This window comes from Anser brachyrhynchus (genome assembly GCF_964034855.1).
Source record: "Anser brachyrhynchus genome assembly, chromosome: 26".
NCBI lineage: Eukaryota > Metazoa > Chordata > Aves > Anseriformes > Anatidae > Anser > Anser brachyrhynchus.
This window is the reverse complement of record NC_137719.1, coordinates 1,050,903-1,063,407: the sequence shown is the minus strand read 5'-3', so window position 1 is coordinate 1,063,407 and position 12,505 is coordinate 1,050,903. Positions and strand designations below refer to the sequence as shown.

Sequence of the window (12,505 nt, the reverse complement as noted above, 5' to 3'; positions counted from 1 at the left end):
CAACGTGTTTTCAGCAATGCCACCCTTCTCGTCCCCGTTTGGGGCAATTTCACAGCTTTTTCTGCTAGCAAACACAAACCAGGGAAACCCCCTTGCCCAAAAGACAAATTCAGAAACTTTCTTTAAGTAAAGCTTTCAATGAGATTATGCCTATTCTGCAACTTTTGGCTTGGAGAAAGGCTGCCAAATTCATTTAGGTGCTTTGATTGCAACTTGGCCCACTGGCACCATAAAAACGGTTTGTGGGCTGGTGCACCCATTCCCCTTGGCACCAGGGTTTCCCACTGGGGTTTGCTCCCCCCAAAGCTGGTAGGAATCACCCAAGCAGGGCTTTGCTGTGTGTTTTTTGGTGTTGGTAATGAGCTGTTGGTGAGATGCTCATTATTTATGGCAGTGGAGTGAGAAGATGGGAGAACCATTTGGGGAAGGCATCATTGCCGGCCCACTGAGTGAAGCTAAATTTTGGCCTCCAGCATCTTCCTTTGCAAAAATATTTGGGGCTCAAAGAAGCCCCAAAGGAAAAGGAACAAGTGCAGCAGCTCGACTGTTTGAGGGGCAATGATGCTGAGCACAGGGAGGTTCAACAACCAGCTGGCAACACCAGGCAGCGTGGCTGGAGGAACGGGCAGAACCGGTCCTGGTGCCGCCAAACCCCCGGGAGAGGTGGGAGGACGTGGGAACAGAGGCACATCCCTGAGGCCATGAGGACGAGCCTGGGGCGCGCAGGGACCCACCAGCAATTCTTGCCCCATGGTGCAGGGAGACCCTGAGGAAGCCCCTCCGCTGGCCCCTGCAGCATCTTCCCAAGCCACCTTTTAAGTTGCAGCGATGGAGAAAGGCAGCCCCAAAGTCCAGGCTCACAGATTTATTTAATGGCTTTTTCATAAGGGCAAAGCCCTTCCTGCTGGGAGGCGAAAGGTCTGATTTACAATGCAGGGACGGAAAGTGGTCTGAGCGGGACTTGGGGGTCCTCAAGTTCAGCTGCTCTCAGCCACTTCAGCTGGCATGTTGCCTGCATTTTTAGGGTAAAATCCTGCCAGTTTGGGCAGCTGCTTATCCACCTGCAGCAGCAGTGAGGCCCTGAAAAGCAAAGGAGGAATACTTTTTGAGACCTAAAAAGCCAAGCAGGGAGCACTGCCCCATCCCCACCTCTTGGCTTAAAGCTTTGCTAGGAGCAAAAACTCCACTCTGAATAACCAAAAAAGGAACTCCCCCAAAAACATACACAAGGGACCAGGAAGGGCCACTCTTTGCCATCCCCTGTGGTTAAGAACCATATATGCTGTATAATAAATCATCTCACTGCACCCACCCCAACCAGTAAAACTAGAAATGAGGGAGCAAAGTGCTGTGATCTTGGTCTGGTATGCAGATACAGAAACTGCCGCAACTTGTTGGCTTAGCAGTCGGTGCCTGGGATGCTCGTCCGGTTGGGGTGGCTTAGGGACAGGGCTGTCCCCTTCTCACAAGGTCCCCCAACGACATGGGTGAGTGGAGTGGCACAGTGTTTTGCCCTTTTAACACCAATACTTGACGGAAGAGGCAAATTTCGAAGAAAAATAAAGTTGAAGTGCAGGAGACTTCTCATTGCCTTGTGACACACCCCCACTGTCACCTGCCATGTGGTGGTGCTGTGATGACACCCCAAGGACCAGCTGAGATTTTTGGGGGCAGAATAAGCAATCACAGCTGCCTTTAAGGCAACACCATTATCTTGTATGCAAACACCTTAAAAAACAACGACAACAAAAGCACCAGAAAGGTTCTTCCCCTGCCCTCCCCTGCCAGTTGTGCTTTCTCGCAGTGACAAGTCCCCACCGGCAGCATGAATTGCCCCTGATCACCCCAAATGTACATGGTGGGGAGGACAGGGCAGCACTCACCTCCAAGTGAAGCAGTGGCAGCTTCCTTCCCTGCTCCTCACATCTTCTCATCACACCAAGCCGCTGGTGTCAGATTTGTCCCCATCTCCCACCCCTCTCCACAGCCAGTGAGGCATGGGGGGGGGGGGGATACCTCACTTCACCCCCACTGCTGTGGCTTCTTCAGGGACAGGGGGAAGCTCTGGAGTGATGTGACCCCGCCAAGGGCCCAACTTTGATTTCCAGACAGCAAGCCACAATTTCAACCAGCCAGCATCTGCACCATCAAACTTTTTGCAAAGCCGGGTGCTGGCACCCCTGCAAACCCTCAGCTTTTCCCAATTCCTCCATCCCTCCTCCCCATTTTTTTTTTTTTTATTTCTTGCGGCAACAGTCCTTGCAAAACTTCAGCCTTCCTCAGCCTGCAGCACAGCAGCAACTTTATGTCCATCCATCCATGCCCCCCTTGGTATATTGAGTGTTACCTGGAAAAAAAAAAAAGGGGGGGATGGCACAGAGCGTGCCCCAAAAGTGGGAGGTTTGGTGCAGAGCAAAGTGCATGGCTGAGGAGTGGGCCAGGGAAGGGATGCGAGGTGCCCCGGTTGGGCCCCGCAGCAAGGAGATGTACACTGCTGCTGCCGCATCCTTTGTTCTGCAGCTCCCACTCTGGGCTCTGCTGGGGGCGAGGGAGGGACCCAGCCCTTGAAGCCTTGGGAGTCTAGGGGGTGGGCCTCCCAGAGGCTGGGCACACTGGTGGTGTTGTGGGGGATGCATGGGAATGGGGGGGGGGGTGTTGGTGGGGGTCTGTAGAGGGTTGTTATTGTAGTATTGTTGACAGTGGGTCTGTGTCAGCTTCCCCCACTCTGGTGTTACTGTAGGGTTGTCAGCTGTCAGTCAGTACTAAGTTGTTCCTGCAGTCTTGTTGGCTGTGGGTCAGCGCTAGGTTATTGTAGGGTTGTCAGCCATGGAGCTGCACCGGTTTGTTCTTATAGGGTCATCGGTCATGGGGCTGCAGCAGGTTGCTATTGTAGGGTTGTCAGTTGTGGGGTTGCACCAGGTTATTCTTGTAAGGTTGTCAGCTCTGGGTCCACGTTGGCATCGCCACTCTGTTGTTATTGTACGGTTGTCCACCACTGGGCTGTGCCAGATCGATACTGCAGGGTTGTACTGGCTGTAATGGTTGTCAGGTGTGGGTCCACATCAGTGTCCACTCAGGTGTTACTGAAGGGTTGGTAGTGGGGTCTGTGCGGGTCCTGCTCCACTGTTATCGTGGGGTTGCTCAAGAAAACCCTGGTGTTAGCAACCTGGCTGCTGTGGCCTCCCCAGTCCTGGCACTGCACCTCCTGTCCCACCATACCCTGCCTTCCCCCCCCCCCAAATACTGTGAGGCCAGGTGCCCCATCCCACTTGCTCAGGCCCAGCCCATCCCTGTTTATGTAGGGTCTCCCACACCACTGCAGCCACCCTCAAGTGGGCCTCGCATCCCATTGGTGTTGGGAGAGGCCCCCACAACCCAAGGGGCCCCCATAAAGGGGCACCCACCGCTTGGGCATCATCCACCAAGAAGGCATCAAATCCCTATTTTCTCCCCAGACCAGCACAGCCCCAGGAAACACACCTGGGCACTTTCTGCCCCCATGCCAATCAGCAATTCGGGGTCCCTAACTCTCATCAGCCACAAATGCTCAGGAAGAATAAAAATAGGAGAAACAACGCCTCTTTGACTAATTATTATTTATTTATGCACAAGCTGTTCCCGGCCCTAAAAGCCACTTAGGGGGAAAATTCACCTGGCCCTGGAGAAAGGGGATTTAAGAGACTGAAGACTCCCCCCACGTGCAACTTTCCAAACATTTTCCCCAGAAAAGCAATCCTGGCACCATCCCCCAGAAGGGGGCTGCAAGGAAAGGGAGAGATGGGGCCAACACCCTCCCTGGGTCACTTTGTCCTCAGTGGGTGGCACTAGGGGGGGTGACCCCCGCTCAAGCCTCAACTTCCAGACCAGTGCAGGGAGCAAGTTCACCCCCATGCCCCTCCCTGGTTCAAAGCACAGAAGAGCTTTGGTTTTAATTTATGTGGGGAAAAAAGAAAAGCAAACAAAAAAGTAACAGGGTTTTGATGTAACCGAAACACATATAAAAGCACAAAGATTCTTTCCTTTGGAATGAAACCAGCATGTTCAACCCATGCTGCAGAGCAGCTGTGAATCCCTGCTGAGCAGCAACAGATGTGTTGGAGACAGCAGTGCAGCAGGGCATGGGTCTCCCAGTGTGTCACACTGCACCTCCCAATACTCTTTTAAAAGCATTCCATGCCACTGGTGGAATAAATACACCTCTAGCCCCCAAACGGAGCAGTACCCAGGTTTGTTCCCTTGTCCTTGCAGTAGGGTTTGGTAGCTCTGGGGCTGTGGGGCTCAGCAGGGGTCAGGGTGTGGTGGCACAGTTTTGGTTTGCAGTGACTTCACAAAAGACTCTACCTGCAAAAAAAAAAAAAAAAGTTGAAAAGAGGGAAAGGACGTTGTGATGGTAACCAGACAGAGCATCCCTGGTCTGTCACCGGCTTTGCTTCTTCTACAGAAGAAGCCTGGAGGTCAGCACGATGCTGACTCCAACTCCAGCCACAAAAGAGCCCCAACATGCACTCCACACACCTGCGCCATCAGGATGTCCTGCATGGCTGCATCCTGCTCAAAGTCCCCGTCGACGTCCAGCACCAGGATGGGCATGTGCCTCATGTCTGCAAAATGCACCCTGTACAAGATAGAGAAGGTCAAAAATAAGGGATATCCAGGGCTGGGTGCCCGATGGCATTGCCTCAAGAGGATAGAGCAACGCAGTCCCCCAAACACCCCGATATTCATGGGTTTGGAGGAGCTGGATGTCACGGCGGCCCTGTGCCATCCCCACCAGGACTCACTTGGTGCTCCTTTCCAGCAGCCAGCGCTCGTGCTGCGTGTGGAGCTGCTGCAGGTACAGCAGCTGCACGCCCCGCTCCTCCACCCTCGCCCTCCGCCACAGCCGCTCCAGGCACCTCTGCAAGGCGAACACAGTTCAGGCACCTGAAAAACCCCACGAAGAGAAAACACGTCCTGTATCCCTCTCCTTCCGAGGGCTCTGTCACCTGTGGGGTGGCCCGCAGGTAGAGAAAGCCATGCAGGGCGGCACGGTCACCCAGCTCCTGCAGGAGGAAGGAGTGCCACTCCTGGTAGATGGCCCACTCCAGCATGTCCAGGTGGCCGGTCTCAAAGAGATTCTTTGCGAAGACATACCTAGGGAGGGACAGAGAGGACAGGGTGGCAAGCTGCAGGGAAGGCAGTACGCGTGGCACGATGATGGCCAGCGTGGAACCCATGAGCCCAGGAGCATGGCGAACACATCAGCATCTCCATGCTGTAGCACGAAGAGACGGGCTCTATTCAGCAAGCACCTGAGCATCAGTGCGGCATCGCCCGAAGCACCCAAGGGTGCGTGGTGTCACGCAAAGCCCCAGCAGCGCTACTGCCGGACAGCGGCCAGGCTGTGACGGCCAACACAGAAGCAACGGCGGGGCTGCTCCCGTCACACCGGACACCGTAAGGGACGCGAGGGGTGGCTGTGGGGCGCCGCACCTGTCGCTGTACACAGACCTCTCGAACACCCGCACGGGTGACGCTGGCCCCGCCGGCCTCTCCAGCTGCGCCTTCAGCCGGCCCAGGCAGGAGAAGGTCTGGAAGGTGAAGGACCAGCGGGACGGCTCCTGGTACAGCCGCTGCAGGAGGTTGCCGAAGCCGGGAGCCTGCCGAAGGCGGGGGGGGGGGGGGGGCAGGCGATGGCACGACCCCACGGCAGCACGCGGGGCCGTCTCCCCCAGCCCCCGCTTCCCCCTCTCCGCGACCCGCACCGCGGCGCGGGGCCCCTCACCTCCTCGGCACCCGCTGCCACCTTCTGCCACTGGGCCACCGGCTCGGCCACCAGGTGCCACTCGGGGAACGCCCTGCCCAGCAGCCGCAGGAACGTGGACTTGCCCACGGCTGCGGGGACGGAGAGGCGCGGTCACGCGCGCACGGAGAGGCGCCCCCCAGCCGCGGGTGCCCCCCCCCCGTGCCCCCGCCCCCCGGTACCGATGTTCCCCTCCAGCGCCAGGCGCAGCGCGGCCCCGCACCGCCCCATCCCGCCGCCGCTCCCGCCTCTCCCGTCACGGCCGCCCGCTGATGACGTGCTGGGGACGCACCGAGGACGTTCTAAAGGCCCGGCGGCGCCGGGGGGGGGGGGGAGATCGGAAGGGGGCGGCCCCGGCCCCGGGGCGGGGAGGGGGCAGCGGCGGGGGGTGGGGGGCGCTGGTACCGGCTTGGGGGCGGTGGTAGCGGGTTGGGGCCCCTCCACGGGGCCGGGGGGCTCCAGCGTCAGGTTTGGGGCGCCTCCTGAGAGACGGGGCCGCCCCCGCGGGCTGAGGGCATCAATAGGGGATCGATGGGGGATCAATAGGGCTCTGCCACCGGGGGGGGGGGGGGGGGGGGGTTGAGGCATCGCCGTGGGGTTCGGGGCAGCAGCGCAGGGCTGGGGGCATCGACATCAAGTTGGGGGCGACCCCATAGGGTTGAGGGCACCACCAAGAGACTGAGGGCATAAACATGAGTTCGGGGGCACCAACAGAGGAACGGGGGGTCGGGGCTTCTCTGCGCCTCTCCCATTACCCCTGCCTCCCATCCCAATCCCTCCCACCCCACAACACACTCCCCAAAATCTCTCAGAAAAGGGGCAGAGCCTGGAGAAAAGGCTTTATTGCGCAGTGGGCGGCAGGGAGGAGCAGCGGGGGCAGAGGAGGAGCAGGGCGCCCCAGCCCAGGCAGCGGGCAGGGGGTGCTTAAAAGCATTTTCTGTGGACAATGGAGGGCCCGGCCTCGTCGTACTCGGGTTTGCTGATCCACATCTGCTGAAAGGTGGAGAGGGACGCCAGGATGGAGCCGCCAATCCACACCGAGTACTTCCGCTCCGGTGGGGCGATGATCTGGCAAGACATGGGCCGTTAGGGCGGGATGGAGTCCACCGCACCCTCCAGACTGCCCCAAAGTGGGGAGGGTTGGGGGTTGAATGTTCCCCCCCACCTACTTTGATCTTCATGGTGCTGGGGGCCAGTGCTGTGATTTCCTTCTGCATGCGGTCAGCGATGCCAGGGTACATGGTGGTGCCACCAGACAGGACGTTGTTGGCATACAGGTCCTTGCGGATGTCAATGTCACACTTCATGATGGAGTTGTAGGTGGTCTCATGGATGCCAGCGGACTCCATGCCTGGATAAGAAGGTAGCTGTCAGCTCTCCAGCCTTCCTCTTTCCCTCCCTCTCCCCCTCAGTGTTCCCCAGAAGAGCTGCCCGTGGGTTCATCCCACAGTTTGGGTGCATTTGGGGTGCACGCACTGCAGGGACACCCTGAAACACTGCTGCGGAGCACCACTGGAAAATCACCACCTGCTTGCCATTGCGGTGGGGTAATACTGGGTGGGCTCACCGATGAAGGAGGGCTGGAAGAGGGTCTCAGGGCAGCGGAAGCGCTCGTTTCCGATGGTGATGACCTGCCCGTCAGGGAGCTCATAGCTCTTCTCCAGTGAGGAGGAGGAGGCAGCTGTGGCCATTTCATTCTCGAAGTCCAGGGCCACATAGCAGAGCTTTTCCTTGATGTCGCGCACAATTTCCCGCTCGGCTGCAAAAGACGGTGGCAGGTGGTTTCAGTGCACATTCAGTGGTGGCCCCCAACCCCAGCACCCCCTTCCCCATCCCCATACCGGTGGTGACAAAGGAGTAGCCCCTCTCGGTGAGGATCTTCATGAGGTAGTCGGTGAGGTCACGGCCAGCCAAGTCGAGACGCATGATGGCATGGGGCAGAGCGTAGCCCTCATAGATGGGCACATTGTGGGTGACTCCATCCCCAGAATCAAGGACGATGCCTGGGAAGGGGAGAGTGGCAAGGGATGGGGCTCAACAGCATCTCAAATTGTCCCAGCAGGCAGATACCACGCATGGTACTCACCAGTTGTGCGGCCAGATGCATAGAGGGAAAGCACAGCTTGGATGGCAACATACATGGCAGGGACATTAAAGGTCTCGAACATGATCTGCAAGGAAGGGTGAAAAAGGCAGTGAGTTAGCTGGGGACATGGGTTTCCACCTTGCATTACACCAAAAACCGTGAGGCTGTGCACTGCACTGAAAAACACGTGGGTCAGTGCACAGTGTGGACATTTGAGCCTGTGCACGGCCTGTGAGTTAACTGTGGAGCTCTCTGCCCTTGCTGCAGCACAAAGCTTTAACCCCTGCCTGCTCCTGTCACCCCCCGTCACTTCCCTGAACGGGTTCCCCCCATGCTCAGCAACTCCCGCCCCAAAACCCTCATGGGGCAGCTGGGTGGAGGGGCCGCCCCGTGGCAGGCACAGCGCCATACCTGGGTCATCTTCTCACGGTTGGCCTTGGGGTTGAGGGGTGCCTCGGTCAGCAGTGTGGGGTGCTCCTCGGGGGCCACACGTAATTCATTGTAGAAGGAGTGGTGCCAGATCTACGGCAGGCAGAGAACAAGTTGGGTCTTCCCATGGACCCTGGAGCCATTGCCCGCTCCCTGTCCCGTGGAGGTTCTCACCTTCTCCATGTCATCCCAGTTGGTGATGATGCCATGCTCGATGGGGTACTTGAGCGTGAGGATGCCCCTCTTGCTCTGCGCCTCGTCACCCACGTAGCTGTCTTTCTGCCCCATGCCTACCATGACACCCTAACACCACCAGGAGAGACAGCCGCATTAGCCTTATTTAAGCCATTAAAGGAAGGAGCAGAGCTGAGAGACCCCCAGGTACCCACCTGGTGCCGAGGCCGCCCCACGATGGAGGGGAAGACAGCTCGAGGGGCGTCATCACCGGCAAAGCCAGCTTTGCAGAGCCCGGAGCCGTTGTCACAGACCAGAGCAGTGGTCTCCTCCTCGCACATGGTGGGGCCGGGAGAGGCTGGTGTTCAGGGGGACCTGGGGGAAAAGCTGGGGTGGGGGTGGAGGGAAAAAGCATTAAATGCGGCGGTGAGGAGAGGGAGAGACAGGGTTACGCTGTGCTACTAGGCTGGGCTTTCGATGATTTGAGGGTTTGAGTCCTTTTGCTGCAGGGGAAGCTTCAGCTGTGGGGATGCATGGCTCTGCAAAACCCTCCACAGGCCACGATGCTCAGAGCGGGGCGATGGCCAACGCCAGTGCCACTTCTTCCTCCTGTGCCATCCGATGACCAAAATTGGTTCCAAAGCCTCTATGCCATTGGCTTGTTGCCAGGGAGCTCCGGTGTTACTGTCCCGAGCCAGTGCCCCCCGAGCGGGCAGCAGGGAGGCAGGCAATGCCCTCTTGTCCAGTGGCTGCCGATCCCATCTCAGTGGCAGCAGGGCCCCTTGCAGCCTTTCCCAAAAATGGGAAAAAACGTTCGGATGCACTCTCCAGACTGGAGGAAAGCAGGCAAATAGCCCAAAAATATATTAAAAAAAAGTGGGGATTTTCCATGACTGGAAATGCATGACCCACTTTGGCTGCAGCCCAGCTTTCTTCAGCTCTGCGGAAGACCCTGGCCAGAGGGGTCGTGCTGGGTTTTGCACCTCCCTGTGCTGTGCAAACTGAGCTGAGGCTACTCCAGAAGCCCTAGGGCACCCCAAAGCCCCTGGGGGAAACAGGGCGTTTTTTTCCTTCCTGTTCCTGCAAGCAAAGAGAAATCAGTTCTGGGCAATACTCACCACGGACGCAAGAGCTCCTTTCCTCTGGGACCGAGTCCCGATGTGCTGTTGGTATAAATACCAGCGAGCCCGTGAAACCTCAGAGGCGGATCCTCTCTAAACAAAGACCCTAAATAGGCTAAGTGATGGTGTGTTAGCCATATGGCCATATAAGGTGTTTTATTGCATTAAATTGACCTTGGGCTGATGGTAGGACCCAGCACAGTTAATTATTATAAAAAAAAAAAAATCTATGTGGGGATGCTTGGGAGGCAATAACCCATTGGTGAGTCTGTTCCTTTTATGCTATGCTTTGATAAACAAGCCAGACACAAGTCCTTATAAGTGACGTTCCAGCAAAACTGAAATGGAATTACCTCCAGTTCATGGGGCAACGTCTGATGGCCTTTGGCCCTCTCTGACCCTGGCAGGACCAACCCTGCCTGGGAGGGAGGTGGCTGGGGGGGGAGGGGTTGTGCTGTGCATTTAGCATGCCTGAGACACCAAAACCACACCAGGTGATGGGGCTGGTGTATTGCAGCCTCCAAGGAGGCACTGGACTTGGGCCCTTGCACCCTCAGCATCCCATACCAGGGAGATGTTCCTCCCTGAGACTTTTCCCTCTTTTTTTGCTCCCATCTTTGTGCTTTTGGGGTGCCAATGCCCCATAGCGGCTGGGGGGAGGGAGGCTCAGCTCTGTGCAAAGCCAAAGATGCTCAGGGTAGCATCTACCAGCTTGCTGGTAGCATTGCCCACGTCCCAGTAGTTAAAAAGTTCCTCCGGCACTGCACGTCCTGGCCACAAATCCCCTCGTCGCTGAGCCTGACACTGTTCTTCAAAGCCTAGCCCCACACCTTTGGTGTACTGAGCCCTCACACCCACCCCAGGAGGGTTTAGAAGCAGGATGAGCACAGCCCACCCTAGGGGTGAGGTGGGGTGTGTGGGGGGGTGCTGTCCCTGCATCTCCTGCCCCTTTGCAGCATAGGGGCTGCCCCTGGGGCAGGCAATGAGCCCCTGCCTCCCGCCCCGCCCCACCAGTGTTTGCTAAACTCCCTGGTGCCTTTTTAAGGGCAGCAGTCCCATGCTGGGGCCTCTCCCCCAGCTCCTGGGGCTGGGAGGAGGCAGTGGAGACGCCCTAGAACTGCCTCCAAGAGTTATGGGGTTGGAAATGGTGAAACTGATGCACAGGGCAGTCAACGCAGGTGCTGCCTCCCGCTTTGTGTCATCAGGTCCCAACCCATGCTCAGGGCAGGAACGCTGAGGCGTTGGTGCAGCAATAAGGACTCAAGAGCTGCGGAGTCACTCTTCCAAAACGGACACAGGAGTCCTGACAGTCCCTCTGGCCTCAGAGCTGTCACTGCATGGGCCAGAATGGGGACGCAGTGTCTCCCTGGCACGGCCACCTCACCCACACCTCTAACAATGTCCCACATCAGTGGCTCTGCCCTGGTAATCCCCCTTCACTGGGGGAAACCTCAGCTCATTTGGGCTGGATTTTTCCCCTGGACCCTGGCTGTACACTTGTTAGTGTTCTCACTGCGTGTTCCCAGCTCAAGTAGGGAGCCCACTGCAGCTTCACATCCTAGCCTGGGTCCCCTGGCCTACTGCCAAGCATGAGGTCACTGAGGCAAAAGGTTGCCATATATGACATTTTGGAAAAAAAAAAACCACCAAAAAACCACACACACACAAAAAAAAAACCCACAACCAAACAGCAGAGTGAGGGAAAAAAAAAACCTGGATGAAGGCAGCACAGATGCCAGGCCCCAGTGTGCCCATACATGCAGCCTGTGGAGGTGGGGGACCACAGCCCCATGGAGCTGGTTGCACGACTGTGTCCCACCATAGGGAAATGGGGGACTGTGCCCAAAGCCACCAAACCGTTTCCATGTGTGGGGGGTGCAAACCGTGGGGCCACAAACCCCCACTGTGCCCCTGACAGCTGGAGACAATTCCCGGCTGTCTCGATCCCTCCTTTTTCCCAGGGACATGCAGGTTGTCTCCACGTTGCAATACTCCCCATACCAGGACCTGAACCATCCCAAAGCCTCAGCACAAGGGGTTTAAAGCCAGTACTGCTGCGGCAAAGCTCTGAGCTGGAGCAGGCGCACAGCCTAAAAAGGAAAGATTCGGCCACCGCAGCCAATCCAGCCGCCAGCCCTGCTGGCGTTTGGCTGTCCCGCAGCTGCAGGGGGAGACGCCGGCTGCCCCGGGATGCTCACAGGAACGCCAAGCATCCCACGGTGCACATAAGGCTGGCCTGGCTACGATGAACGTGGGAAGCGGGGGGGGGGGGGCACACAAGCCGGCCACTGAACTTGGCCGGGAGATTTCAGACCTCCCTGCGCACTGCCGGCCCTCAGCACCTCCGTATATGGGTAACATTTGTGCTTTAAACTACTCCAGCCGCCGCTCTGAGGATAGAGAAGCCGGCAATGGGGCAATGGGAGCTCTAACATGGATTTGAGTCTGATCCAGTGCCCGAGGCTGAGACAAGCATTGCTCCCTGCCTGCGGGTAAGCCCCCCAAAACATTCAGCCCTCATTGTTGCAGAAAACAAAAATTCCTGCAAATCATGGTTTCATTTAGGCTTAGCTCATACCAAATTCAACCTCATTTTGAGTGATCTTAAGGTACAATAGAGTCACATCTGCTCAAACACTAGCAGCCCTGCCATAGCTGGACAGATGGGATGGCTTGGAGGGACACGGGATTTCAGAATTCATTCCGAAGCAAAAAAATGACGACTCAGTGACCCTAAGTGCAAAAATGCAATTAAAAAAAAACAAAAACAAAAAACACACAAAACAGCTCTGAGAGCATGGCAGGGTGTGAGGCAGCAGCCAGCCACTGACATGAGAAGCGCAGCTCCTGTGTCGGGCCACACTGCAAGGAATTTGAAAAATTCTCCACCAGGGTTTATTGGTCACTCGGACA

The 12,505-nt window shown here is 57.2% G+C and overlaps 2 protein-coding genes across 3 annotated transcripts; both read right to left on the bottom strand.

Annotated features, from left to right (window-relative positions):
• Positions 1 to 3,581: 3,581 nt before the first annotated feature.
• On the bottom strand, positions 3,582 to 6,118 carry DGUOK (deoxyguanosine kinase). 2 transcript variants are annotated; one of them, XM_080568315.1, is made up of 7 exons: positions 5,965 to 6,118; positions 5,765 to 5,874; positions 5,473 to 5,639; positions 4,986 to 5,133; positions 4,782 to 4,897; positions 4,516 to 4,615; positions 3,582 to 4,341 (listed from the first exon to the last, which is right to left on the bottom strand). In XM_080568315.1, exons 1-7 carry the CDS (start codon positions 6,011 to 6,013, stop codon positions 4,279 to 4,281), a joined length of 753 nt encoding a protein of 250 aa, XP_080424441.1. In that variant the 5' UTR covers positions 6,014 to 6,118; the 3' UTR covers positions 3,582 to 4,278. The 2 variants fall into 2 exon arrangements, with proteins under 2 accessions (XP_080424441.1, XP_080424442.1); XM_080568316.1 differs by having other exon boundaries at positions 5,491 to 5,639.
• Positions 6,119 to 6,608: 490 nt separating this feature from the next.
• Positions 6,609 to 12,359, bottom strand: ACTG2 (actin gamma 2, smooth muscle). The gene is made up of 9 exons (XM_080568314.1): positions 9,590 to 12,359; positions 8,687 to 8,858; positions 8,472 to 8,600; positions 8,280 to 8,390; positions 7,869 to 7,953; positions 7,624 to 7,785; positions 7,350 to 7,541; positions 6,952 to 7,133; positions 6,609 to 6,850 (listed from the first exon to the last, which is right to left on the bottom strand). Exons 2-9 carry the CDS (start codon positions 8,810 to 8,812, stop codon positions 6,707 to 6,709), a joined length of 1,131 nt encoding a protein of 376 aa, XP_080424440.1. The 5' UTR covers positions 8,813 to 8,858; positions 9,590 to 12,359; the 3' UTR covers positions 6,609 to 6,706.
• Positions 12,360 to 12,505: the final 146 nt, after the last annotated feature.

Bases quoted from the DNA above. Each gene is read 5' to 3' on its own strand.
- ACTG2 (XM_080568314.1), bottom strand. From the start codon at position 8,812: ATGTGCGAGGAGGAGACCACTGCTCTGGTCTGTGACAACGGCTCCGGG. The intron at 7,786-7,868 runs GTGAGTACCATG...TCCCCTTCCCAG, and splicing joins TGCATCTGGCCGCACAACTG to GCATCGTCCTTGATTCTGGG. The intron at 7,542-7,623 runs GTATGGGGATGG...CGTCTTTTGCAG, and splicing joins CTACTCCTTTGTCACCACCG to CCGAGCGGGAAATTGTGCGC.
- DGUOK (XM_080568315.1), bottom strand. From the start codon at position 6,013: ATGGGGCGGTGCGGGGCCGCGCTGCGCCTGGCGCTGGAGGGGAACATC. The intron at 5,640-5,764 runs GTGAGGGGCCCC...CGCCTTCGGCAG, and splicing joins TGGCAGCGGGTGCCGAGGAG to GCTCCCGGCTTCGGCAACCT. The intron at 5,134-5,472 runs GTGCGGCGCCCC...GTCCCTCCCTAG, and splicing joins AGGTCTGTGTACAGCGACAG to GTATGTCTTCGCAAAGAATC.